Below are 26,619 nucleotides of genomic sequence, written 5' to 3' on the forward strand. Positions count from 1 at the left end.
TTGCAGATGCAGCCTTATGGCTGCCAATGAGATTTTTATGGATATTATTCAAGTGGTTAACAGTATTTTCATTTACCTTTTCAATCTTCATTAAATATATGTTTTGTTTTGTTTGTTTGTCTTGTAATGACTGTAAACATTAGATTTTTACAGAGTATTAGTTTCTCATCTAAATATTATTTTCCACTGGAATAGCGCCTTTAGAAGCAAGATAGTTGACTGTGCTGGAAACCCAAGTCCTTTAGCCACACAAGAGGAAATCAAGAAAGCGTAGGAGGTACCCTTTCTTTGCTAAATGAACAAAACAACTGAGCAAAGCAGAAACCATTTATCTTTCCTTGGAAATTATTATGTTAAGATTGGAAAACTACCTCTTTAGTGAAATCCTTCATACGAAATGTATACTGCAGTTCTCACAGCACATAATTTTACAATTTCATACATTTAAAATATAAAGACCAGGTCTATTCTAGCTTTTGCTATTATAGCAATATGAGGGAAGACTGTTGCCTTTTATTGACATTTTCACATTACTGCAGGTTCTATTCCAGGTTATGCCCTCTAACCATAAAGTTGCTATTCCCAGGACAGCTTATTTCATTTTGGCAACAGTTGTAAGTCAGTCTTCAGTACATTTACTGTTTTGTGCCAACAGTTGGCAAATACAGTGTTCAGGTCCAGTCAGATGGGGCTTGGGGCAACCTGGTCTAGTGGAAGGTTTCCCTGCCCATGGTAGCAGGGTTAGAATCAGATGATCTTTAAGGCCCCATGAAACCCAAACCATTCTATGATTGCATGAAATTTGAGGGTATAGCTCTCAAAACACCCTTCTATGGAGGCCTGGCTATACTGTCATCTAGAATATTGCAATGGCCTTTATTCCTCTCACTTCTGACTGAGCACAGAACTACAAAACTACTTTGGTATATCAACATTTCCACCATTCTGGGAAAATTGCAATTTTTTTTTTCTTAAAATATCATTGCCTAAAGTCAAATCATGACACACAAAAATAAATTCATTAGAAGTATGTTTGTTTCTAGTTTACAAGTATTCAGACATGCAAAAGCGAAAACACAGGAGTTCAGAAAGTGTTATACTTATTTAAATGTCATGATTTTAAAAAAACATGGAGGGATTTTCCACTCTGGAGTACTACACATCTATGGCTTTAACACAGGGAAAGTACCGTACTGCCCCAGCTTGGAAAACATGGACAGACAACTGAAACTGTAAATAGTACCCTACTTAGTAATTAGCTTTACTGAAATGGTTCACTGGATTTCATTAGTTTGCCTTAAAATTTAGCAGCACATCTTGTGCCACTAGTTGGTAGTAAAACCTATAATTCAATTTGTTCTGTGGCCTTGTGTTAACCTTACTCCCTCTGTCACTATATTTTATCTGTAGGAATAAAATAAGCATAACTTTTAATGCTGCATATTTTAAGGTATGACACTATAGCTGTTTTTCTTCCTAGAAATTAGTGATACCAGATAAAATTAATGATAGAAAGAGTTAAAGGCTAACCATCTGCACTCTCTGTATTACATTGCAGATTCCATTTGGGAAACAGATCCATGTTTCCTTTGCAGGGACAGCAGAGCATGAGTAATAGTCTGCTAGGCTCTCACCTGAGAAGGCACTGGGTTTCAATGCTAGAGCAGCACACCCCAAAACTGAGAAGTTTCCTGTGTAGTAACTCTGAAGTAATGCCACAGACTTTAGAGAAAGACTGTAATAGGTCATTTTATGATATACAAAATACAACAATTTTAAAATATTTTGAAATATCAGCACTTCTGCAAATCCAGACAATAAAAGTAGTACAAAGGTTTTACCAACGCATGCAGTGCCTTTCTTCCAGAAGCTGGAAAGTGCAGATGAAAAATATTGTGCCAATTACATAGACAAAGAAAGAAAAATACACAGAGATTAAACAGCTTCAATAGATTGAAAATTTCTGTAAATTAGGCATATAATATACCACTGAATTTCCTTATTAATAAAAATTTCCTATATTCTTCAACACCTATTCCATATACTCTTCATAAACTACTTGTGTCACAGTATCCCAAGCTTCTTGAGGCTTATGATGTCTTTTCTACTTTTATGCAGAGCTAGTTTTGAGCTAGAATGAGTGTGATGCAGAAGTCTTAGAAGACTGATAGGCAATGACAAACACACCGTGTAAACTTGAAACAAATGATGAACAGACTTTTGCAGCACAAAATTAACCACAATTGTATGTACTGCTGCTGAACACTGAAAGACGTGCAGGGAACAACAATGCTGAAAAACTAAAGTAGAAATGAAAGTTGGCTTTTGTGTTAAGACTTCAAAAATGAATTTTCATTAGTATCAGTACAGACTGCACATACAATTCCATTTACATTCCTGTAAAGTGTGCATCAGTTCTTTTCAAAACTGCAAATAAACTCAAGATTCAAAGTTTTTAATCCTAATGCAGGAGACTCAAAAAAACTCCCCAAAAAACCCCCAAACCTCCCAGGTAATCCTTATAACAAAGTTAGAACAAAATCAGGATAAGTATGCAAAGTACCGAGCTTGCGCAAAGTTTTTCTAGATACTGATTCGGTTTGATTTCTTTGGGTTTGAGTCCCGTCCCTGAAATCATGTAAAAAGCTGTCACCTTGTGTCATGTACTTGTAGGCTGTAGTTCACTGCTAAAGCGACCGGCGATCTTAAGTTTTTGGCACAGAACTATCCTACAGCCACCAGAGGCCACTGCTGTTCTTTGCCTTTTCCCTGCATGTAACTGGGCTGTAGCGAGAAGTGAGTTCACAGGAGCCCCAGGCAATAGTCACACCGGCTTCAGACCTCCTTTACATATTTATATGCCAATGCTGCATTTCTGTAGAGAAAATTAAAAACAGTACACTTTTTAGTCGTGGATAGAATGCGAAATTATCTAAATATTCCTCACCCAACCTTAGCCTTCAGGAAGAAATGAAACCTTGCATTCCAAAAATCTGATTTCATTCTTTGATATGATTAAATTTGTTAGCTGAAGGCAAGTGTTTAGATGTAATTTAAGTAGTTATCTAAAAGGCTCTGACTTAAGAACCCACACACACACGCACAAACACACACTCATTTGTAACAGAACAAGATAAATGAATTAACAAATGAATTAATAACATTCAAGGATGATAAAATTACTACGTAATGCTTTGCTACTAGAGTTTACAGGTATCAGTACCCAGCTTGCCCTATTTTTTTGATCAGGAATCTGAAGTACCTGATTAATACTGTAGAAAGTAACAGTAGAGACTGTAGAAAGTAACAGTAAAGTAACAAATGTAATAAATGGATCATCCAGCTTGGTTAACTAAGACTACATCATATTAAATGTGTTATAATCCAGGCTACTGAAATACTATATAGTTTGTAATTAAGAAACTGGTCATGTGCTGGTGTATGGGATGGGGGAGAAAGAAGGGATATCCTGGAAAGCAACTTGAGCATTTTAACAGTTTTGCAACTAAGAAGCAGCAACCTGCTTCAGTGGGAATGGGCTTTGGATCAATCCTTGGGTGTTAGACTTGAGTAACCAAAAAAAACCAGAAAAGATGGTTTTATCAGTGCAGGTAATATTCTCATAGCATTTCCCTCTGTACAGAAATATACCCTTTTTAAAAGGGCATTTAAAAATTAAAAGGTGCAGAAAGAAAATGTAACTCAGAGAAAGCTTTAGAATTTTAAATATGTCAAACTATTGACATAACGAAAAAGATTAATCAAGTCACACATCAAAAGTAAGTATTTTGTATTTTTATTTAGTAAGAAAGACATGCAATAAAAACCTAATCTTAGAAGCTGAAATTATGAATTCAAAGATGACATGGAGAGGTGTCTTTGGAGGCAATGAAATCTATGAAGTGCTGAACAATCTGTCAATAAAGCACATACCACTTTATTAATATCTTTCCAGTGAGCACACTTCCACTGCACACAAGTTACAATGGACAGAATCAAACGCTATGGTTTATGACACCCAAAAATCACTATTAAACAAACCAGTGATCTTTTATGACAACCCTCGTCAAGATCTAGAGAGGGTCTTCTGGCAGGAAATGGCAGAACGAGGGGGAATGACTTAAAACCGAGGTAGGTTAGATTTAGATTTAGATTAGATTAGATTAGAAGAAATTCTTAACTGTGAGGGTGGTGAGGCACTGGAACAAGTTGTCTGAAGATCCTTGGATGCCCCATCACTGGAGGTGCTCAAGGCCAGGTTGGATGGGGCTTTGAGCAACCTGGGCTAGTGGGAGGTGTCCCTGCCCATGTCAGAGGCTTATTCTCAAGGTCCTTCCCAACTCAAACTGCTCTCTGATTCTATGATCTCTCCAGTCAGCACACGGTTCAGGCAGCAGAGCTTGGGCAGGGCACAGCCAAACCTTCAGCAGCAGCAAATCATGCCTGCCCTGGAGGAAGATGTGTTCCTGGGCACCAGGCCAGCCCCACGTGCTCACGTTATGCACACCTCAGCCTAAAAAAAAAGTAATTCAGGGAGGATACAGGAGGGGATGGCAAGGAGCAATCTGCTCCAAGGAACAAAATCATAGGATATGCTGACTTGGAAAGATCATGGAGTTCAACTCCTGGCCCTGCACAGGACCATCCCCAAGAGTCACACCATGTGCCCGAGAGTATCATCCAAATGCTTTTTGAACTGTCAGGCTTGCTGCTGTGACCACTTCCCCGGGGAGCCTGTTCCAGCACCCAACCACCCTCTGGGTGAAAAATCTTTTCCTAGTATCCAATCTAATCCTTCCGACACAACTTCAGGCCATCAACCACGCGCCTTTGGCCGAGCCCCGCCAGCTTCGGGGCTGTGACAGTGAGACTCCAGACCCCACAACACCACAGAATTGTTAGCGTTGGAATGCCCTCTGGAGATCATCCAAGTCCAACCCTCCTGCCAACGCAGGGTCACATAGAGCAGGCGACACAGCAACGCGTCCGGGTGGGACGCTCCTGCTGGAGCCACACGCAGGCAGACCCGGTGTGCCAAGCCCGGCGCTCGGGAGGCGCGGAGACCCCATCCGGCACCGGCTCCCTCCCCACCACACTCCAGCTCCGCCGGGCGCCATCCCGGCCCCGCCCGCCACCACACCCGGATGTACCGACCTGCCCCCCCCCCGACCGCGGCCGCATGCGCACTGTGTGCCGCCGCCGCCCCTCACCCGCCCGTGCCCCCCGCCCGGCCCTGCCGTGAGTTCGCCGCCGCCCCGCTCGCCCCCCGCCCGCGCCCCCGCCGGGAGCGCTGCCGTCCGCCCCCCGCCGACCCTGTATAGGGCCGGGCCCGCCCGCTCGTCCCCGCCCCTCCTTCCCGCCCCCCCCGCCGCCGTTCCAAGTGTCTGTGTGTGCGTGCGCCAGGGGGGCGGGAGGGACGGGGAGGAGGGGGCGGCCATGCCGAGGGGGCGGCCCCCTGAGCCCGGCGGGGAGAGTGGCGAGCCCGGCGCCGAGGCAGGTAACGAGTGCGGCCGGGCGGGCGCGACCCGCGCCCGGGGGTGGGAGGCGAGAAGCCTCCGCGGGCTGCGCATATAGTCCCCGGATATGGGGGAGGAAGGCCGGGTCTATTGTGCGAGGGTACAGGCGGGCGGGCGGAGGGGAGGAGAGGAGAGGGGAGGGAGTCGGGCCCGGCCCTGCGGAATGATACCGGGCGGGCAGCGGCGGAGCGGGGCCGGGGCGGGCCTCGTCCAGCTGCCTCCTGCCCGCGAAGCAGGGCCGTGGCTGTGGAGGCCGCTGGAGGAGGGTTCTCGGCCCTGGCCGTCCTCCTCCTCCTCCTCGTTCTCCTCCTCCTCCTCCCGCGATGCGGTCCCGGCGCCGGGCCCGGCGGGAAGGGCCGGGGGAAGAGCCCGGTCCGCCTGGCGGCCGGCAGGACGGGAAGGCTCCGGCTCCTTCCGCCGCTCTTTTCCCTCGCCTCCTCCCTCCGGCCACACTAACGAGAGCTTCTAATAAAGGATGATAAACAAATGGAAAATGAGGTTTAACTCGTCCACTTCTCTGATTTTCAAGGAGAAAGTTGTTCTTTTTTTTTTTTTTTGATTTGTTTTGGGGCCTTAAAAAACATCCTTGTAGTTGTGTTGTTTGTGAGTATATGTGTAAAAAAAAAAAAAACAAAAACAAAAACAAACCAAACCAAACAAAAACCACCAAAAAAACCCCCCTGATTTTCTTTCCCGAACATATATTAGTCTTCGATTTAAAAATTTTTGATTGCGTTTTACTGTTGTCGATGACTGGACAGTACTTCAGGGCAGGATTGGTTTGATGGGGGGTTTTTTCTGACAGTAGTTGGTAGATGGTGAGTTTTATGGCTCTTTTGTGCAGTTCATTTCTGCTGATGTTACTGGGGTTCTGTGAGCAGTATCTGATTAAGGCCCACAAACTGCAAAAGCACTGTGTTTCAGGTAGGCCTGAAACCCTTATCTGTGGCTTTTCCTTCAGCACAAGCACTTAACAGTAGATTTTGGGGGGGGTTATATTTTTTTCAATAGGTAGAACAGAGTGAGATTTCATAAAGCGTCTGAATACTGTGGTTATTTCAGTCATAAAAAGTCAATTAATATTTTCAGAATATATTTAGAATGTCTGGTTTTCCCAATGCTTGCAGATGAGCTCTGGCTCTGCAAGGGGAACGTGTAGGTGAGCCTTCTGTGGAATATTTTTTTTTGTAGGATTGAAGTGTGCTGACAGGCAAAAAAGAATTGCTGTGCTGTTAGGTGAATGTTGGGAAGTTGGATAAAATGTTTTCTACAGTATGGAAAGCTGAATGGGCCACAGGTTCCTGTCAGAAGTGGGGGTTTTTGGTTGTTGTTTTGGTTTTTTTGTTTTGGTTTGGGGTTTTTTTGTTGTTGCTTCTGTTGGGGCCATTTATCTCAGCTTTTGATCACTAAGGAATAAGCATATAAAGACAATCCCAAAGAATTTCTGCTGTTATATTTTGGAGGTTGTAAGTTTGGGCATTTTTAAAGTTTACTTGAACACAAAGATCTACTTAATTTTCTGGTAGTTCTTGAAAGGTTACACATGTCATACATGCATAAGCTCCTGTAGTAATGGCATGATGCATGAATGAGAAAAAGACCAAAACTGAGACAGACTGTCCAGAAAAAGTTCCTAGTAACTGTTCATTTTGCTTGTAGTTGGATCTTGATCTTAGGCTCTTCCTATGGTAAGAGGTGTGTATGGCTGCCAAGACTTAATGTGAGTTTCATCACATTTCGTATTTTTCATGTATTTATTTCTTTTGAAAGAAATTTGCTCATTTACTAACGAAATCGTTTCACAGAGGTAGTTCGCAGACAGCGGTTTATCACAGGGTGCAGGGCTACCATGAGGATTCAGAGACATCTGTAACTGCAGTGGCTGTTCCTATATAGGCAAATTTTGTGGATTCTGGTGTCTTTAGTCCTTGGGATTTCAGTAGTTTGGGAAAACAGCAAAGTCAGTGTTGGAAAGTGTCATGTTTTTTCCTACACTTCTGTGTGACAAAAGAAGGTCATGAATGAGGAAGCTCTAGCTGAACAGGACAGCTTGAATTAAGGAATTTTATGTTCTGAGGACGTTTGGCTGTTTGTCCCTTTCAGATACAGACTGACAAACTTTGAAAACTAGTTGTACAACTGAAGCATAGGCTTCGCTTTTAGCAGGGGGATTTTTTTTTTTTAGAAAATAGCTGTTTGCAAAAATAAATTTCGTATCTTTTACTTAGGAAATTGTACATTTTTAGGTTCTTTTTTAGTGTGGTCCTTGGAATTCTTACAGCCTTGTTATGCTGATGTGTATCATGAAAGAGAAGTGGTGCTCTGTAGTTGTACAGTCTGTATGTTTCTGGTAATGCATCTTTGAGAGAAAATAAAGGTGAATCAGTAATGTGACACAGCTTCCTTTAGACTTCTTCAACTGCCATGCATGTCAAAGACTAGAACAAGTTCTTTGTTCTAGGAAAATTAAATATGTTGGATAAAAAAATGAACTCTGGGCAACAACAGTCAAAATAATATCGTGACCTCAATAACTGCTATTCTAAGATAACCTTTTTTTGGCATTGTAGTGTTTCCCCAAAACCATTTTGCAATGATTTCTTCTTTTTTTTTTAATCTCAATTGAACTGTTCAATTTGACTTCTCTGGGCACAAACCAAAAAAGGGGAGGTTCTGTCTGAGCATAAGGAAACACTTTTTCAGTGTGAGGGTGACTGAGCACTGGCATTGGTTACAGAAGGAAGTTGTGGAGTCTTCTTCTGTAGGGAGGTTCTTTCTGTTGTACCTGTGATGTTTGTCACTGAATAGCAGCAACATGAAATGAGCAGTTTTGACTTTCATGACTATGAGATCTTTTTCAGATAGCAGAGGAGGAATTCTTTGAACAGCAAAATGAAATATTTCAGGACATACTGAAGCGTTTTTTAGGCCTAGAGTGTATGTCACATATTAAACCCAAAGGCCACTTTTGCGCAAGTTTGAGCTGAATTCTTTTATGAGTGCAGTTAAAACTTGAGTATATTGTGCCTTCAGGAGGCCTGAATTGTAACAGATTTCCATATGAAGAATGCTAAATATTAAATACACAAAGCTGAGAAACAAAGAAGATGACATAGCTCTGCAGAGCTGGTTGTATTTTGTTTGCATCATTTATGGTGTGAGTGTATTGAATTAGGAGAAGGTCAGTTTGGAGGCTTTACATTCCACTTTTGTATTACTGAAAAAAATTGAAACTTGAACTCCCCAGTGAAGTCTTACCAAATTTTTGTTATGTAGATTATTTTAGTAGTTGTGTATTAGGGTTTTATGTGGTGACCTTTGAGTGACAAGAAGAGAATAGGGGAGTCATGTCTTGCAGGCAAGAATAAAGAGATTGAGGTACTGCTTATGTGATGTGCTCTAAATCTTTTAAATAGGTAATTCTTTTTTAAAACATACAGAAGGACAACTGCCCAAGCTTTTACCTTAGAAAAGATAATAGTTAGATTTTAATAGAGATACTGTTGTTTGGCCATCTCACTATTCTGCAGTAAGAAAATCTGTGGTTATTTACGGGGGGTTGTGTTGGGTCTTAGGGAGATGATGATAAACTTGGATCACACTGGTGTGCTTAAATTCCACATTAGATCCTCACTATACTTGAAATGTGTGTGTCTTTTCCCAAGTTATTATGCAGTTGAATGACTTGTGTTTAAGTTCTGTCTCTGTGATAACTTCAGCCCTTGTTCTGTCCCTTCTCTGTAGCTTTCTGCCAATTGCAGAAATCTTATTCCCTGTTGCACTTGTGCTGATACCTTCATAGCTCATTTATTCATATGCATTAAGTGCTTCCAGATATAATTAAAGTTTCTATTTGAGACCTCTCATGTCTTTCTTATGAGGTTTTTTGCTGCAGTTGGATTTTGTTCACTCCCTGGGAGAAGGATGATCATGTAGTAAATCATTGACTTCATTCAGAAGTTTCTGTTAACACTGTCGTGGCTGGGCACAGCTAAGGGTCATGGTCTCAACCAGGAGATATCCAAATCATGTAAAAACAAACAGCTGAAAAACGGTGGCTTGGTATATTCATATGCAACTGTGGGAAAAAAGTATAACTCCTGTTTTGGAGTATTTAACAATAAATATGACAGTGTTTACCTGAATGGCAGATGAAGCTGTTGAAGTTGGTTAGGGAAATGCCAATATTTTCAGTTATCTGTGTAGATTAGGATGATGTGGATGGTGTATCTGTGTGCTGGGTTGTCCTTGGCCAGCCATGAAACACGCTCCAGCCACTGGTTCACTTTCTCTTGCAGTAGGGTGAGAGAGAGAACAGGAATGGCAAGAGCAAGAAAAAGCTTGTAGGTTGAGATGAAGACAGTTTAGTAAATAAAGTTTTAAAAAAAAAGAAAGGTAAAAAAGAAAAAGGTAAAAACCCCAAACCAAACCAAAAAATCCCGTAAGCCAGTTGAATCACCGTCCAACAAAAAAGCCCAACCAAGTGATGCAAAGGCAAATGTTTGCCTTTAGTCACAGATTTTAAACACAGCTGATAGGAAGGAAGTTGACTCCATCCCAGCCAGACCCAATGCAATCCATTTAGTATCTAACCAGCTATGATGGAGCTGTTAATTCCATGTCCTGTCAGGCTCCTCTGCTGCTGCAGTGCATTAATGTAGCTGTGCAATGTCTGGAATTGTCTGCTCCTGAAAGGAGTGCAGCTGCTTTATGTTGGCACATGCTGAGTGATTGGCCCCTGGATGTCCATCCCAGCAGTGCACTCCTGGAAGCCAAGTGTCTGGACTGGTAGTACTTTACATTCCTGATTGTATGTTGACCAAAACATAATAAAACTACCTTGTCTTATACAAGCCAATCTTGATTGATTTCTGGTCTTTGGTTTGATACGTGGACTGAGAGTTAGTCTCTCCCCTTCTCTTCCCATCAGAAGTCACAAGGAATGACTTCTGTTTTGGTTTAAGAGTACTGAGCTAAATTTAAAGTAAACTGTTTCTTTTATGATTGCAGAACCAGGCAAAATGTTTTAATGATTCATTATCATTTGCGTTCTATGAGTTCAAGTGTAGTATGAGGAAATGTCAGTGTTGCCATCCCTGTTTTGTTCTCTTGTCCTACCACTTTCTTTTCACTCATAAATTAGTAAATAGGTTTTGATAGGGTCAGACCCTTTTGTCCCTAGGCTTGCCAGCTGCCATTTAACTTCAGTGACAAATTTTCATCCACAAATTTCACAAGCTTGAGCGCTTTATTCACAGTGTCCTCTCAGTCAGATGCGAGGAGGTTATTAGAGATCTAATAAGGTTGTGCTGCATTCACAGCTGAATGAGTCCATCTGCGCCTTGCAGAGAGGACTGCAGGCTGCCATGAGGCACAGTGCTGCTTACATAAGGAGGGGATGGCTTGGAGTGCTCTTATTCTGTCTTCCCCCTTCCACGCTGAGTTGTCGTCAGTGGCTTATAGCAGAGAGCACCTGCTTGCTGACTCAACTCCCGAGGTCAAGTGTTGGTGAAGGCTGTGTCACAGCTGAGTTGACCCAAAGTGATTGCTGCTGCTCTGTGAGGGACAATAAATTTAAAATAGAAATTACAGGTTGTAACATTAAGAGTATTTAAATAAGACTATCTTTAAACTGAAAGTTCATTATCATTGATAGGTACTTCAGAAATCTGATTCTGCTATCTATGGGCACTTTGGACAAACTGTAAGGATACAGACAAAAATATATTTGAAAGTACATACAGGCAAAAATGTGTTTGGCAGTGCATAATGAGCTAAGTACTCCCTGTTTAATTGTTTTGATACTTGACTGTCTCTCTCAGGCTGTGATGTAATAAGGTTGATTTATGTTGCAGCCAGACTAATATGCAAACTGGAAAAAAAGTAGTAAGTGACAGTAACTTCTGCACTGTTTCCAGTTCATATTAATAAATGGTAGTTTTAAGTTTTGCACCTGTTTAGGGAGGTTTATTATTTGTTATACCATGCAGATCTGAAAGAATCACTTGTTTTTTCTAAGGGTTTGTTACTCTGATAGTAGTTTTGTTTTCTCTGTATGTGTCTATGATACCACTAAGTAGCTTCTCTCTACTAAGAACATGACAGTTTTTTGTGTGATTATGCTGACATTATGTGTTTAATGAGTTAATGTCTTCTTGAACTAAACTCTCAAATTTTTAGTTCTGTATTGCTGGCTTGAATGGCATTCAGTTAGTTCATTAGTAGACAGCAGACTTCTGTCTTCATCTGCCAGAGTATGTCTGACAATAAATAGATTGCTTAATTCTTGTACCTAATACTTATATTTTTCTGAGAACATAAGCGTCATATTATCTATTTATTATGTGCTTCATAATATGATAAATGATGAATTGTGTCCATTAAACACTGTGTCAGGTATGTCACTATCTTCATTTTGTTTCCCTTTGGTACAGAGAGAACGATTAGAATTGTTGTGGGGTTTTTTCAATTAACAAATTTCTCAGGGCATTTAAAAGTACAGGGTCCATACCCCACTGCCAGCTTCTTGAACTGACATAACCTACATGGTTTTTTGGTATTCAAAAATATTGGCCTTTAGGATAGGTTCAGTATTTTGCAGTGGTTGGCTTGTTTCATGATCCAAGTTGATATGTCTAAAAGCACTTTTTCGTCTAATATAAGGAAAGATTGTTTTATGGTGATTTATCTAAAATACAGTATTTTAGGTTATTACTTTGACTTTTATGATAGAGGTATCAGCGTAAAGGCTTCATCTGGATACTAATTCTAACAAAAAACTTTGTCAAACTGTTGTTTCATTTTCACGTAGAAATGAAGGCAGACTCAAGCCATACTTCATGAATCCGAGTGCTACCTGAAAAGTCAAAATATAGCTCACTTGCTTGTTAATTTTAATTGACAGTGTCTTTCCTGTTTTTTTCTATCTTGTTACCTCTTTCCGATTTAATGTTAATAATTTCTGTCTTTTTAAAGAAAAGCTGAAGTACTGTCTTCTTGTATATCTCTGCAATCAGGTGGTATGATTTCATAGAAATTTAGTCATCAAATTCTGTTGAGACATCACAAGATATTTGATTTTTCATTATATAATTAAACTCTTCTTGAATTCCAGAAGAAAATTCACAGCCTGTAGATTAATCAGTGTTACAGTCGATATTACAGATATGATACACATTTTAATGAAAATGATACCTAGAAACGTTGTTGAATGAAAACCGGTGTCATTTAGTAATGTTATTCAGACACTAGTGAGCATGTTGCTTTTTCTGTGTTTCAAAGTTAGCACCTTTGATGTCGGTGTTACACTTTAGCTACTTCAATTGCTTAGGCATTGTTTTTGTATATTGTCCAGTGTCTTTGATCTTAAGAGTGACTTTAAAGATAATAATCTCTTTGGTTGAAGGAGAAGGCTTGAAGGCCTTTCTAAAGTCATGGATTGGATCATTTTTCAGCTGTCAATTTAAAGTGAGAGGTCAGGCTTTCATGGGGTTGAACATTTACTCCTTTTTCTAGGGGAAAGGAGTTTTCGTATAGCCCAAGTATCAGAGTAGATTTTTCTTCCGCATCTCTTGTCCTGTCAGTATTTACAGAAACTGATTTTGTGTCCTTTATTCAACTCAGGGGTATTTATCACAAGGATGCTTAAAGGACTGTGTCTTTTAGTTAAAGCTGTGATTTTTAGTTATTGAAGAAATGTGACCATTTCAGGGTTGTTATTGGTAGTGTCTGCATATACTGTGAATGTACAGCTGAGAGTCCATTAAAGGATGCACTAGGTTAAGTTTACACATGATAAATATTTGTGGTACTTACATCTTCCTGTTACAGAGAAATACTTTATAACTAAACTTTGCAAAGCAGAAGTTAATTGGGCATCTTGGTCCAGAAATGGGAAGTGTAAGTCCCTAGGACATTGTTTTTACTTCTTGCCCAAAATATATTGTGCTGAAATGTTTCCTACAGCTTCCTCAACTACAAGCTTTTAAAGCTTATTCTTAAGAATTTTAGCAAGCAAAAAATATGGTCAGGATATAAGGTACTGATTTTTTTTTTTTTCCCCCTCGCTTATAAATGTTGTGGTGAATGAGACAGAACTTTGAAGTGGGTGCAGTACTGAGCAGAAATACATTATGAATTGTAACCTTTGATTTCCTCTGAGGAAATGTAAACAGAATGCTGTAAACTTCTACTCTGTTGTTACTTCCTGTGCCTAATTCTTATGTTCATGGTGGAAAGTACTGACTTAAAGAGAAACATCAGGCCTCATATGTCTAGATAACAAAATCAATGTTCCCTTCTTTTTGTGTTCTGTTGTTGATGTAGTTGGAGCTGTAGGAATGTTTGAAACTGAATTCTGTGAATTTTTTCACTTCGGTGTTCCTAACCTGCAGAACAAGTCAATCAGTTTTTATTTTCATTTTAATAATACTGCTTTGAACGATATAATAAGTCCTTCTGCCAATTGCTTTTCTTCAAGTTATTCTTAAATAAAGATAACTTCTGTAGTAATACAGTATCTTCTCAAATGTAAAATGTGTTTAACTTAGTTGGATTAATATTTTCTGTATATCGTAAAGTATTTATATGTTTGACTTTGGCCATTTGAACAAGAGGATATAGAAGCTTGGAACTTGTATATCCAAAGTTATGTGATTTTAGGAGTTCAAACCAAGAAAACTGTATGGGCTTAGACTGAGTCTGTTTAAAGAAAAATACATCTCTTTCTTCACTGACTTAATGTGTACACAGTTTGACTTCCAGTTTATTGCCTCTCTCTCAGCTATTTGAAACAGTGGTGTTGGTTTTACAACTCTAAAAGTTTTAATATAGGTTTTAATAAAGGTTTTACATTGCCAAGTGTAGAAGAAAGAAAAGACGTCCAAATTTGTCTTAAGAAAAAAAAAGAGAGAGAAGTGATGGAGGGCGGAAAACTTGTATATTCAGAACTACTGACTGTGTAATTTTTACAAGTCTTAGAAACGCGTGATGTAATATTATTAAAAGCAACCCTTCTCTGTATCTTACACATCCCTGGTGTATCTGGCATAGTTTTATTCTGTTGCAAATTTGATGGGTGTTTATGAAGCAGAGGAAGAATTTATTTCAAATTACTAGGAAAAGGTGATTGTTTATCTTTTTAGCAACTGGTAGTATGGATATATATGGTTGATCTGTTGTCAATGAAAGCAGTAATGTTTATGCCTGATATCTGCAAGATCTCTTGAATTTAGAGTGTTGTATAAGTCAAAATCTTAGAGGAGCTGAAATAGCTTCTGCTTCAAAAAATTTGTTTTTTACAATAAATTATAAGTAGATGAAATATGATTTTATACAAATGTTTTGATTGTTGTTTTGTAGATGATGTTCTGACACCGAATATAGAGAACGGAAATTTTCCCTACCAAGTACCTAACTTGCATAAGTGTGAGATTTGTTTGCTGTCTTTTCCAAAAGAGACTCAGTTCCAGCGCCATATGAGGGATCATGAGCAAAATGACAAGGTATGAATTCTAGTAGATATATATATACCCAATGTATAATGATATTTTCATAAACTGTCAGGTAAAGCTAACACAAGACATCTTTTCCATTTTTTTAGTCACACCACTAAAAATTACTACTTGGGGACCTCAATTAAGTTTCTTCTCTTTCATGTTTTCTCATGTTTCCTTTGAGACAGGACCTTACTTTGATGTTGTTTAGCTAGATTGCTGTTTCCAGATCAGTAATTTTTAATTTTAGCTATTTTCTTTGACTTATAAAATATTCAGGTAGATGAGGAAGTGTATAGGTTTCTTTCAATCAGATTTTCAAAGTGATTCTATATATTAACAGTAAAAAGAAAATAATACTTATATTGATTAACTGGACCTCACTAATAAACTAATTTAGTATGTATGTATTAGGCAGTAGATTAATGTCATCATTTTAGGTGCTTACAAATCAAATTTAGGAAAGAATGAGGAAAAATACAGATATGTGGTTAAGACTGGACTGACTTTTTAAATGAAACTTTTGCCACAGGTTGCATCTCTAATATGAAGCATTTAATTTCTTTTCCTTGTTTTCTGTTTCACAAAGCTAGAACTACTTACATGTGACAGAAAAATAATTTTATTACTTTTTGAGGTAGTTGTACATACAGATTAATTTTTACAAAATGTAGCACTTTGAGATAATTTATGTATACAAAGAACAACTTAGAGAAGATTCAATGTTGTAAAGTTGATATATGACTGTTAAAACCATGCTATTGCATAGTTATGTAAGAGCTTTTATAGCTAGAAGTGAAGGTGCTCTTAAAAAATGAAAACTGATTGTGCAGATACCAACTGAAGAGCAGTCAATCCTAGTATAAACTGTTTTGCTGTTTCGATTATTAATTTTGCTTATGAAGATTTCATAGAATCATAGAATATCCCGATTTGGAAGGGATCCACAAGGATCTCTGAGGCTCAAGACAGCCCCAAGAATCACCCCATGTGCCTGAGAGTGTTGTCCAAATGCTTCTTGAAGTCTGTTAGGCTTGGTGCTGTCATCACTTCCCTGGGGAGCCTGTTCCAGCACCCTCTGGGTGAATCATGATCACAGTTAAAGTAGGAAAATATATCTCCATCTCCTGCTTTTTCCTCTCTACTGCTAACTTTATTCTCCTCGGATAGTCTCAGTTTTGAACCTCTACTTTACTTAATTCTCCTGCTTTCTTTCCCCATATGCTCTTGAAATGCTATATTTGTATCTTCAGTAGTGAGATGCAAAGGAGATAAAATAATTAAGATTGGTATTGTTAAGGATCATTATCATATGTAGGTACTTGAACTGCTCTTCTATTTTTAACATTTTGATTTATATGGTTGTATGTGTCACTCAGGGTATATGTAATTTATGGGAAGACTGAATTTTGTCTTTATTTTTGTGATTTTAACAAACAGCCTCACCGATGTGACCAGTGTCCGATGTCATTTAATGTTGAATTCAACTTGACACTTCATAAATGTACTCACAATGGCGAAGATCCTACGTGTCCTGTGTGCAACAAGAAATTCTCCAGAGTAGCCAGTCTGAAAGCTCATATAATGCTACATGAGAAAGAGGAGGTAATTCATTAAACATCATAACTTAAATTTTGAAAAGACATGTCGTAATAGTTGTATTTAATCCCCTACCTGTATGCTTTAGATTGGAGGAGTGAATAAATTATTTGATTCAAAAGAAATAAAAAACTTTTAGTGGGGAGTCTGTTTTAATAATAGTTACAAAAATTAATAAGCTGGATATAACTAAGTGTTCCCGTCATGTCTTTGTTAACAAAGAGAATCTGTGCATGTTTGACATATATATAAATATTAACTGATTGGTTATTTTACAAATACTTTTATTTTGAAGATATTTCTGTGACTTCATCTACATAAGCCCACATGTAATAATCTGGGTGATTGTGTTTGATGGCAGATGTCATGGTGAGGCACTCTCACCATCTATAGAAATAGATGAAGTTGTTCCCTTATCTACAACTCCCACTTCTGTTTTTGAGTGGTGGTTTCGCTTCAGAGTGCTTCGTGTTTCTTTCCCTCTCAAAATTTAGTTTTCCATTTTTATAAGGCGTTGGTTGAATTCTTAGCAAACAGTTAATACCTAGTGGTGTTTTGCACACTTTATAGGCATTACTGCATTATTGCAGTTGCTGGAGTTGATTGCACTGCCCAAAATACCAAGTTTTCAATCAAGTAATTGCTCCTTCCCCCATGAAGGCTTTTTTTAAACTTACACTTTATGTTGGAGAATTGGAGTTAAACCACTGTTATCATCTGGCTTCTAATCATAAACCTAACAGTGGTATATTTCTCCATGCCAACTGCAGACAGCTTTGCAGCAGTTCTGACCACTAAGTTTGGGATAATAGGCCTGTTTATACTTGTCTAATCCAGGCAGGGTATACCATGTGTAGAGATTGTATTCCTTCTTTAATCATGTTTTAGTTCACATTTTGTCACATACACAGCCAAGTTAAATAGACTTGAGTACAATTTTGTTGCATGTTAATGTATCTATAATGATACATGGCTTAATGGGTATTATTAAGGAAACTTGATTTATAAATGGCTAAAAACATCAGATTAAGGAAACTAAGCATCAAGAAAGACACCTGAGAGTGATTTTTGATATTAATTTCTGCCACTAAGTGATTTTTCATGCACTTCAGCAGCTCTGATTTTTATGCTTGGTGCAGATGTCAGAAGAATAGGCTGTGTGATGCCTTCTAATTTAAAATTCAATCTGCAGCTTGAATTTATAAAAATATGAGTACCTTTCAATTGCTGATGAATGTATTCTTATAATGCTCAATAATTTTATGATGAAACAGAGATGAATGTAACAATTCACAGAGAACTGCAGGAATAACTTGCCCAGTACTTTTGCCTAGAATCTGTAGGAGATCTGGAATTTGAGCTTGAAGCAGAGGTTATTGATGATCTGAAGTTATTGATGTCTGAAGTTATTTAGGCACACCAATGAGGAACATTTAACAGAGATAATGGATATTTTTAGACATTTAAGCTTAACTCTCAGCTTAGATTTTGTAAAATAAAGATAGAATGAGAAATAAAAATTAAGGATTTTGTAAAGCAAAAGGAAGTCAAGAGCTTTTAGTTTTCATTGAAACAATATTTGACTTTGATTCTGCCTCTGAATTTCAGAGAGGTGGCAATAGTTTTGCATTAAACATCAGAAGTATAATTTCCATTGTACATGTCATGGAATAATAATATAACTGGAAAATGGTGTGTTTAACACTGCTATAAAATTAATGGGTTATCTGTCAGAAGTATTATGTGTCCCTATTGATTTCTGTCAGCTTTTCTGTGAAGATACCTTAAGAAAATTCAGTACTAACTGTGGTAGGATTACTGTTTAAAAATATAATTTTAACCAGTAAAAGTGAGAAGTCCCTGACTCTACGCTTAAAATGCTTGTGGTTAGAAAGTAGTATTTCTTACAAATGTTTGTCGACCATAGTGTAATGGCACTGAGATAAGTTTCTGTGTGTCTTGAATCAACCTACCAAGGGAGTGGTGATGATGGTACTGAAGTGCTTGCTTCTGCTGCCATGTGAACTTTATTCAGAATTCGGTTTCAGTGGAGTTTCTTCAAATATAAATATTAATATAATCTTACAGTGATTATTGTTCATGGTTTATATTATGGGACTCATAAACTTTTTTTACTGTATACTTTTATTACTGCTTGCTTCCAGCTGACAATGTCCATAGAAGGATACATTAATCTGCTTGAGCAAAGCTTGTGTGAGTACTGCTCTTTGGGAGTATTTTTAAAAATCAGTGTCTATTATCTCTCTCAGAATCTTATCTGTTCAGAGTGTGGAGATGAATTCACTTTACAGAGTCAGCTGTCCATACACATGGAAGAACATCGTCAAGAATTGGCAGGCAGCAGGACCCACAGCTGCAAATCTTGCAAAAAGGAATTTGAAACTTCCTCACAGCTAAAGGAGCACATGAAAACTCACTATAAAATAAGGTGACGATCACGGGATTGTAACAAAATGAGCAGATGCTAGTTTTATGGTAATAGCTGGGAAAAGCAGGAATAGCATTTCTAGTCAGCAAAATACCATGATTGATGCAGATAATTTCTTTTCTTTGGTATGCTACTATGAAATGGCATTTGCTTTTTAAAACTTTGCTAAAGTTGGTTATTTTTGGAGGCCTTTTTTCTCCCTCGTTTTTGTATTTAGGCACACATACTAAGCATATTTCATCTGCTAGCTGTTTGTAAACGTGGGTGAAGTTTTTCTGATGCAAAGTGGTTTTTTGAAGTGTGTTTATGATTTTAAAGGCTAATAGCAGTACATTGAAGCAAATGTATATTAATTTTGCATAGCCTTTATTTTAATGACAAAAGTTCTCATGATTGCCTTCTGCAAAGCAAAGTTGTTCATTTCAGTTTAATCTTTTTTTGCAAGTGGTCCTCATCACAACCTCCCATGAGTTTCTTGTAAATCTGAAAAAGCACGAAATGAAGGTAAAAAAAGAGCCCTGACAAATGCTGTTCTTATTCTTGGTGGATATTTGTTCTGTCCTTTCTTTCAGCTCTCTAGTTTAACTTTACTTTTAAGAATGCAAGAATTTTTTTAAGTTAGAAGGAAGAAAAACTTAGTTCTATTGGTTTAGTTTATATATTAAGAAAGTCTTAACTAGTGATTTCTCTTTTAATCTTTTCTCAGTTTCTGTAAAAAACAGATGGGGAAAATTACCTAGACAAGAAATACTTGCTGTTTCCAGTTCTCTTTGTTAGCAGATGATACAGGTTTTAAGATCTTAGTAGTTGTGTTCCAGAAGGTTGAAAAAGGTATTGTTGTAGATTTCCATTTGCAAACAGAAATTTAAGGGTTTGAAGAATCAAGTTATGTTTGTATTGGGTTATATAAATGTACCATATTGCATACAAAAGTCATTCTTGTTGTGGACATCTCCTGTGTAGAGATGTTAGGATGAATAAAGAATAGAGTGAATATAATATGATGGTTGTGATTTTGAGAGAGTATTATGTGTGCCCCGTGCTGACATAAAAGACATCTAAGTGCTTCATGATCATTTGTTTATTTTCCTAAGCATGGATTATTTCTGGATTCAGAACTTTCTTATATGACATTCATCTTATTTACCAATTCAGATGTAGAAACATGTTGCAGTTTTGTTCCATAAACTACTGTCTGTACTGGTGCTGTGCTGTCCTTTAACCAGCAGTACCAATACAACCCATGTATATGAGCAGGGTTAATGACTTGATGCAGTGTTCCCGCTCCAGTTCGTCACAAAGCTAATGCAGCTCAGACCTGTGTTTCACAGAAATAATTTTGAAAGGAAAAATGTGGAAATTCAGATTTTATTGTTGAATGTGAAAAGATTAATTAATGAATTACGAAATGTTAATATTTGGTCTAACTCAGTTATGTAGTGTGTATTTAAAGTTCAAAGACACACATCAATTTGACTACTGTTTTTCAGTGTAAAATAAGCTTCAGAGATTTTTTAGGATTTAAAATTATGAAGAGCTTTGTTCCTTTAAGTTTTTTTCATAGAGCAGATGCACTTTCATTGCCAAAAAGGTAATAGTTCTCTGAATCATTTGTATTCAGACTATTATGAAGTTTTTAAATTTAAATTTAATACTAATTTAAATTCAGTATCCAGCTTTTACTGAAAAGAAAATGGTCATTCTGTCTCTAAATGATGAAGTAATTTAGAAGATGATCTGATCTTTAGTGATTGTCCCTACAACTGCCTCCAAATCAGATATTATTTTTGTTCTTAAAAGTGCTGCAGATACAGTTAGGACACGTTGCTCATCAAAGAATGCATTCTGACAATCAGGCTGGTCTAGATCTGTCTTGAGGTGAAAAGAAGAGGTTGTAACATCTGTGTTGTTCTCCCTCCTTATCTTCAGTTTTCAGTTGACTTATTCTGGATACTTTTTAAAATTTTAGTAGATATAGTTAATATGTAAAATTAAAATATATTACCTACACTGTGCTCATTCTTTAAGATTATAAAAGGACTTTAAAAATACATGTAGTTTTTTTTAAGTCATTGGAAGGGAAAATGTGCTTTCCTTTAAATATACACTGAACATCTGTGTTCTCCTAGAGTGGAAAGATGCAGCATTTGAGAAGTTTAATGATTTCTTGTGTTATACACAGACTATTACTTCCCTGCTATTTTTTTCTATTATACAACTTGTCTTTCAGTGTGGTGGTGTGCTTTGCACACCATTAGCTCCACATTAGCAAATTCTTTCAGTTGTTCATAAAAACACCTGGTATTTAAAATTGTTTAATATCAGCTAGACTTAAGCAGTACTGAGAAGCTGGGTTAATGTATAGGTGTTGTTACTCAGGCAGTATGGAAGATAATTGAATGCTCTCAATACTGTACTGGTTTGCCTGCTGCCTTGTGGCTTCTGCTTGTTTTCCTGAGTTGTTGTGATGGTCTGCAAAATCTAGGGTTTTTCCTTTTTTTTTTTTCAGTCAGTTTTCCACATTGCTGTTGACATTTCTCAGCAGCCATTTAAACTAGTTAGTTTGATTTATAGAGAAATGAATTTGGGGGATTTATATCATCTATGGTTCTGTGGAGAGTATGATTTGTGTTTCAGGGGCAGGGGTGAGTATTTGAGTTGTTAAATTGTTACCTTGCTCCTTATAGACTTCAGCAAGTGCATTGAGACTCAAATTCGTGGGATTTTTGTATTCTAGTTAAGAATAAAGGACTTGCTGTGTTCAGGCAAAAGAAGCAGAGTTGCACAGAGTTGAAAGTTCCCATGAAAATAATATTTGTGAAGTCACTGTATACTTCTGGCAGAATTTACTCTGAAAATGTCTCCAGAGAGCCTCTAGGGTGTATCCATTTTTATTACAGAAATAACTAAAATTCTTGGTGCGTGCAGGTCCCTAGAGAAAACCTGATTGCGTTGTTCTTTTAGTATCATTATAGACTTTGGTTTTTCACTGTTGCAGCTGATACTGTATGTTGTTATCAAGTTTACACTATGCTAAAAATGATGGGTTAAAATAAAATCATTAAAGTAATGCTTCATATTAAAATTATTTAATTGTTTTTTTTAATGACAGAGTATCAAATACTAGATCTTACAACAGAAACATTGACAGAAGTGGGTTTACCTATTCCTGTCCTCACTGTGGAAAGACGTTCCAGAAACCAAGTCAGTTAACACGACATGTTAGAATACACACAGGTAAGGCTGTGGAAGTAATTATTTTAATTTGCATTTGTTTTACAAAATTCAGTTAACCTGTGAAATGCTAGTCTTTTTCTCCCTGTTGGGACCTCAAATGCTATCAATACATTTCACTCATTAGATGCTGTTACCTGTTGGTTTAAAATAAACTTTTTTTATTTTCCTCTGCTTAGCAAATTTATATGCTTTTAAAATTTCTGTTCATATAATCGGAAACAGTTAAAAACATTAAAGTACTGTATAGGTTTCATTTTTTACCAAATATCAGTTTTGGTACTTGCAGTTTCAATGAGCCCTAAAATGTGAATCACTAGGCAAGGGTGAGTCAGCTACTCCAAGTAAGATCTTACATACTCTAGAGAGCAGGTTCTAAAATTTACTATCCCAAAAAGAGTGGAAGTGCATAAGAATTAATAATACTACTAAAATAGTGGCCTTACATTTGTTTTTAAATTGATTTATTTGAAATTGCAAAATGATCTTGGGATGCGATAAGCCTAGATTGTAATTTTGGTAATTGAAGAAGTGCAAGTGGCTGTTCAGATGTCCAGAATGAATAGCAAATGGTTTTTTCTAAATTGCTGTCATAAATATGTGCACGCTTAACCCTTAAGCAATTGAAATAATTGAAAAAGACCAAGCATAAAATAAAAGTTTTTGAAGTTTACAGACGACTAAGGGAATAGTTCTTAAGTTTTGACCAGCTATGCATAGTATAGCAGGAATTCTGCTTTATAAAGAACCTTTGTTGGAGGTGTTTCAGTGCTATGCAATATGTATGTATTTTTCATATATATTGAATTAATTGCTGTTTGTCTAGTTTTTAGCTAGTTCAAATATGCAGTTACGTAAGTGTGCAATGTTGTTTGTATTAACAGTCATTTCAGGCAGAGATGTGATGAGTTGCTATTTACAAGAATGGCTTTGTTTACCGAGGAGAAATAAAAATACCATTGCATGACTCTTTCTTAAGAATCTTTTTAAGTTCAACAGATCCAGTTATAGAATAGTAACACAAGAGGTCACCCTTGTACCTACTTTTAAAAAATTGCTTCAAACAAATACCCGAAAAAGGTCAGCGAAAATTGAGTATTTTAGAGTCTTGACTGTATTTGATACATTATTTTAGCTTATTCTAGTTGAAATTAAAGAAACAAGGTTATAGTTGGTTAAGGATGCTTCTTTAAAGCTTCAAGAAGTTCAAGGGCATTAATGGTTCTTTGGAAGAATAAAAAGACATTTGTCTACTGGGAAACCAGAGACAGAAAATGCAGTCCCAATCTGCACATGACAGTAGATAATTTTAAGTTCCAAGTAGCTAGCAAATGCTCATTTAATTTGTGAATTACTTTATTATTCTGAACCTGCAGACAATCTTTGTGGTATCTTGAGGTACTGTAACTATGTAGGAAAGGACAACTCTACTGTAAAGAATTTAGAATCCCCAAGTTTTTAATTGTTGAAAGAGCCTGTCTGTGCTACATGTGCAGCATTACATTAGTGTCTTAATTTGCAATACTATTTTTTGTTCGTAACTAGTCATTTCAAGCACTTACACCCTTTTGGGAAAAAAAATTAAGTCTCAGAGACTGGAATTCCCATACTAATATCTAAGTAATAAGCCCCTCAGTCCCGCTCTCAATCTGTGTTTTATTAAGTTATACTTGAGGAGTACAGAAATTCCACATTTCCACAGTGGAATTAAGATTTAGTTTCTATAATGAGATTTACTTAAATAGGCACACTTAACCTGAAGCAATACTTCTCTGTGTCCACCAGCTCTTAGTGGAAGCTAAACCTTTTACCTATGAAAGCCCAGCAGGAATTTTGTCATTGTATTTCAAGATGTGAATCAATGTTCTTTGTCTTAAAAACTAAACAGATCTTAAAGCATCTTCAAAACCCATAAGCAGCAGAACAGAAAACATACATTCCTTCAGTGAGTTAAATGCTTGTAATCTATTTCAAACAATAGCTACCTTTATTCCAGACAACGTGAATTTAATTAGTAATTAATAAGTGTAAAGTAGATGTAATTACAGCTATATAACTAGAAGTCATATAAAAATATATATTACAACTGTTTTAATGTGCGTTATCTTTAGTGCATGGTAGTACTTACTGGTGTAGCAGACATAATGTACAGAATGCTTGTAATGATTTTGCTAAAGAAATTTGCAAAGGCAATGGTTTCAAGGTCTTGGAGTTACCTCAGCTAAACTATTTAATTAAAAGGAAAAAAGGGTAATACTGAGTTCATAGCAGAAGTTCCCAGTAGTCAATTAAGACACGTTTGTAAGAAACTGAAATTTATTCTTAGTATCTGTATGTTTAAAATATGTAGCATTGTAATCTGTTTACACAGTTCTCTTATGTTCTGGTCACCTACGATTTCTGCGCAGTTTTTCACGCCTAATCTGTGAATGTACAAATAACTGGAAGAATGTGCAACACTGAGATCACCAAAATTGGGAAATTGTGGCAGAGCATTCCTGTAACTGTATTGCCTAGCTTTTGTTTGATGTTCAATAGCAATATGAGCATTCAGAGTCTTAAAATTATTTTCTGGACGGGATTGTATGATATCTCATATAATATTTTATTGCATATTTTCAGTAGATGGTTGTAAAGAGTGAACGACTGTTAATATTTTTTGGGGAGTGGGAACCATAGGCCATCGTCTACAGTATTACTGTAAGACTTTTTGATTTTTAAACTAAAGGTTAAATTTTTGATACTTATTTATTACTGTCCATTTACCTTCTGGTCCCTCTGTTTCAGTGGAGATATATGCATTCTATATGATTTGGTATACAAGACTGATGTATGTGGGTTTGTTGTTTCTTTTCTTTCCCCCCCTTTTTTTTTTCCTCCAGTGATTTTGCGTAACAGCTTCTGAGATCTTCCAAACCACAAGTCGAGAGAATCTATTCTAAATAATTGCTTTGTATAGATTTCCTTCATTTTAGCCATTTTAACTGATAGCCATCAGCTAGTTCACAAAACTTTTTCGTAAGGCTACATTGTCATCAGAGTAGGTGCTGAGGTTGGTGGCTGAGGTAAACAATTTTCCTTGAAAACCCACTAATAAAATGTGTTTGCATGTATGTACAGATGTCTCTAGGCAAGGTTATATTTTAGCTGCTACAATTTTTCATTTAAATACAGGAAACTGCTAACGCTTATTGGAAGCTCCTCATGCTCCTCTTCCTCCTCTTCCCTTTCCCCCCTGTAGGTGAAAGACCATTCAAATGCAGCGAGTGTGGGAAAGCCTTTAACCAGAAGGGAGCTCTGCAGACTCACATGATCAAGCACACAGGGGAGAAGCCCCACGCCTGTGCCTTTTGTCCTGCAGCCTTTTCCCAGAAAGGCAATCTGCAGTCGCACATACAGAGAGTGCATTCAGAGGTAAATACAATTAATTATGCCTTGGTACTGACATGTCCTGTTCAATTGTTGCTGTTCCTGTGCACTCCAGTGCTGTCTACAGCCAGTATAGATTTACTGCTGTAGTATAGATTGTAGTTTGCTGGTTTGACCAGCAAGCTTTCCTAAATTGCTTGATCTCAATAAATGTGTACTTAGGAGAAGTAGCAAAACCTTCATTTGCCATTGTCTTTTCAGTACACGGATAGATTAGAAAGTAGTGGGTTTAGGTGTATAAAAATGTACCTGTGTCTGTCCTGGGAGAATGAGGACTAGGTTCAGATGAAAGTAAGCCAAAAGCATCAAAGCAGAAAATGGTGAAAAATTTCAAGGCCAAACCCACTAACTCCATCGTAGAGTTTACTTGCCATTTGTCTTTGAAGTATATGTCTTGAAGTCTTTTTCAGGAGTTTTTTGGTTACAGGTAGAAGAAAATTGTAGAATAAGATAAAATTTATTGTCTCAGATCTCTTTATGCCTATTGTTCTTCCCTGTGATAGACAGGTTTTTAGATTCAAAAGGTACTGCTATGATAAAGTAATACAATCTTCTGAGCAACATAGACTGTGCAACTTTGTTCAGTAATTTCCTTACTGACTTTAGTGATTTTTGGTTGGAAATACCCATAGAAAGGGACCTAGTTTTGATTTGTAAGGTATGAAGTAATAGAGGCAGCTTTTTTTGCCCTTTTTCTTTTTCATGGGTGCAGAATAGCATCTCTGTTCTCACTCTTCCCCTAACTCTGTCCAAGATTTGTGTTCCCATTTTCCATTTTTGTGTTACAACGGTAGATATTTTGAGGATTTTTTTTTACTAAGGATTTTTTAGCGTGTTAATTTATTCCTTTTAGGATATGCCTTAGTATATGGATATATCTTAGTAGTTTGTATTACAC

At 37.3% G+C, this 26,619-nt stretch overlaps 1 protein-coding gene across 8 annotated transcripts in view; it reads left to right on the forward strand.

Annotated features, from left to right (window-relative positions):
- Nucleotides 1-5,310: 5,310 nt before the first annotated feature.
- The window catches only part of ZNF236 (zinc finger protein 236), a 73,637-nt gene continuing 52,328 nt past the window's right edge, over nucleotides 5,311-26,619 (forward strand). For 4 of the 8 annotated variants that reach the window (XM_027643947.1, XM_027643948.1, XM_027643951.1 and 1 more), the window contains exons 1-6: nucleotides 5,313-5,497; nucleotides 14,877-15,019; nucleotides 16,451-16,615; nucleotides 18,880-19,058; nucleotides 22,171-22,295; nucleotides 25,534-25,706. In XM_027643947.1, the coding sequence (XP_027499748.1) occupies nucleotides 5,437-5,497; nucleotides 14,877-15,019; nucleotides 16,451-16,615; nucleotides 18,880-19,058; nucleotides 22,171-22,295; nucleotides 25,534-25,706 (846 nt within the window). In that variant the 5' untranslated portion in view covers nucleotides 5,313-5,436. Of the gene's footprint in view, nucleotides 5,498-5,792; nucleotides 6,015-13,388; nucleotides 13,416-14,876; nucleotides 15,020-16,450; nucleotides 16,616-18,879; nucleotides 19,059-22,170; nucleotides 22,296-25,533; nucleotides 25,707-26,619 lie in introns of those variants that run through there. The other 4 variants (XM_027643953.1, XM_027643952.1, XM_027643950.1 and 1 more) reach the window with 3 other exon arrangements.

This window comes from Corapipo altera, unplaced genomic scaffold (genome assembly GCF_003945725.1).
Source record: "Corapipo altera isolate COAL_440 unplaced genomic scaffold, ASM394572v1 24b, whole genome shotgun sequence".
Lineage (NCBI taxonomy): Eukaryota > Metazoa > Chordata > Aves > Passeriformes > Pipridae > Corapipo > Corapipo altera.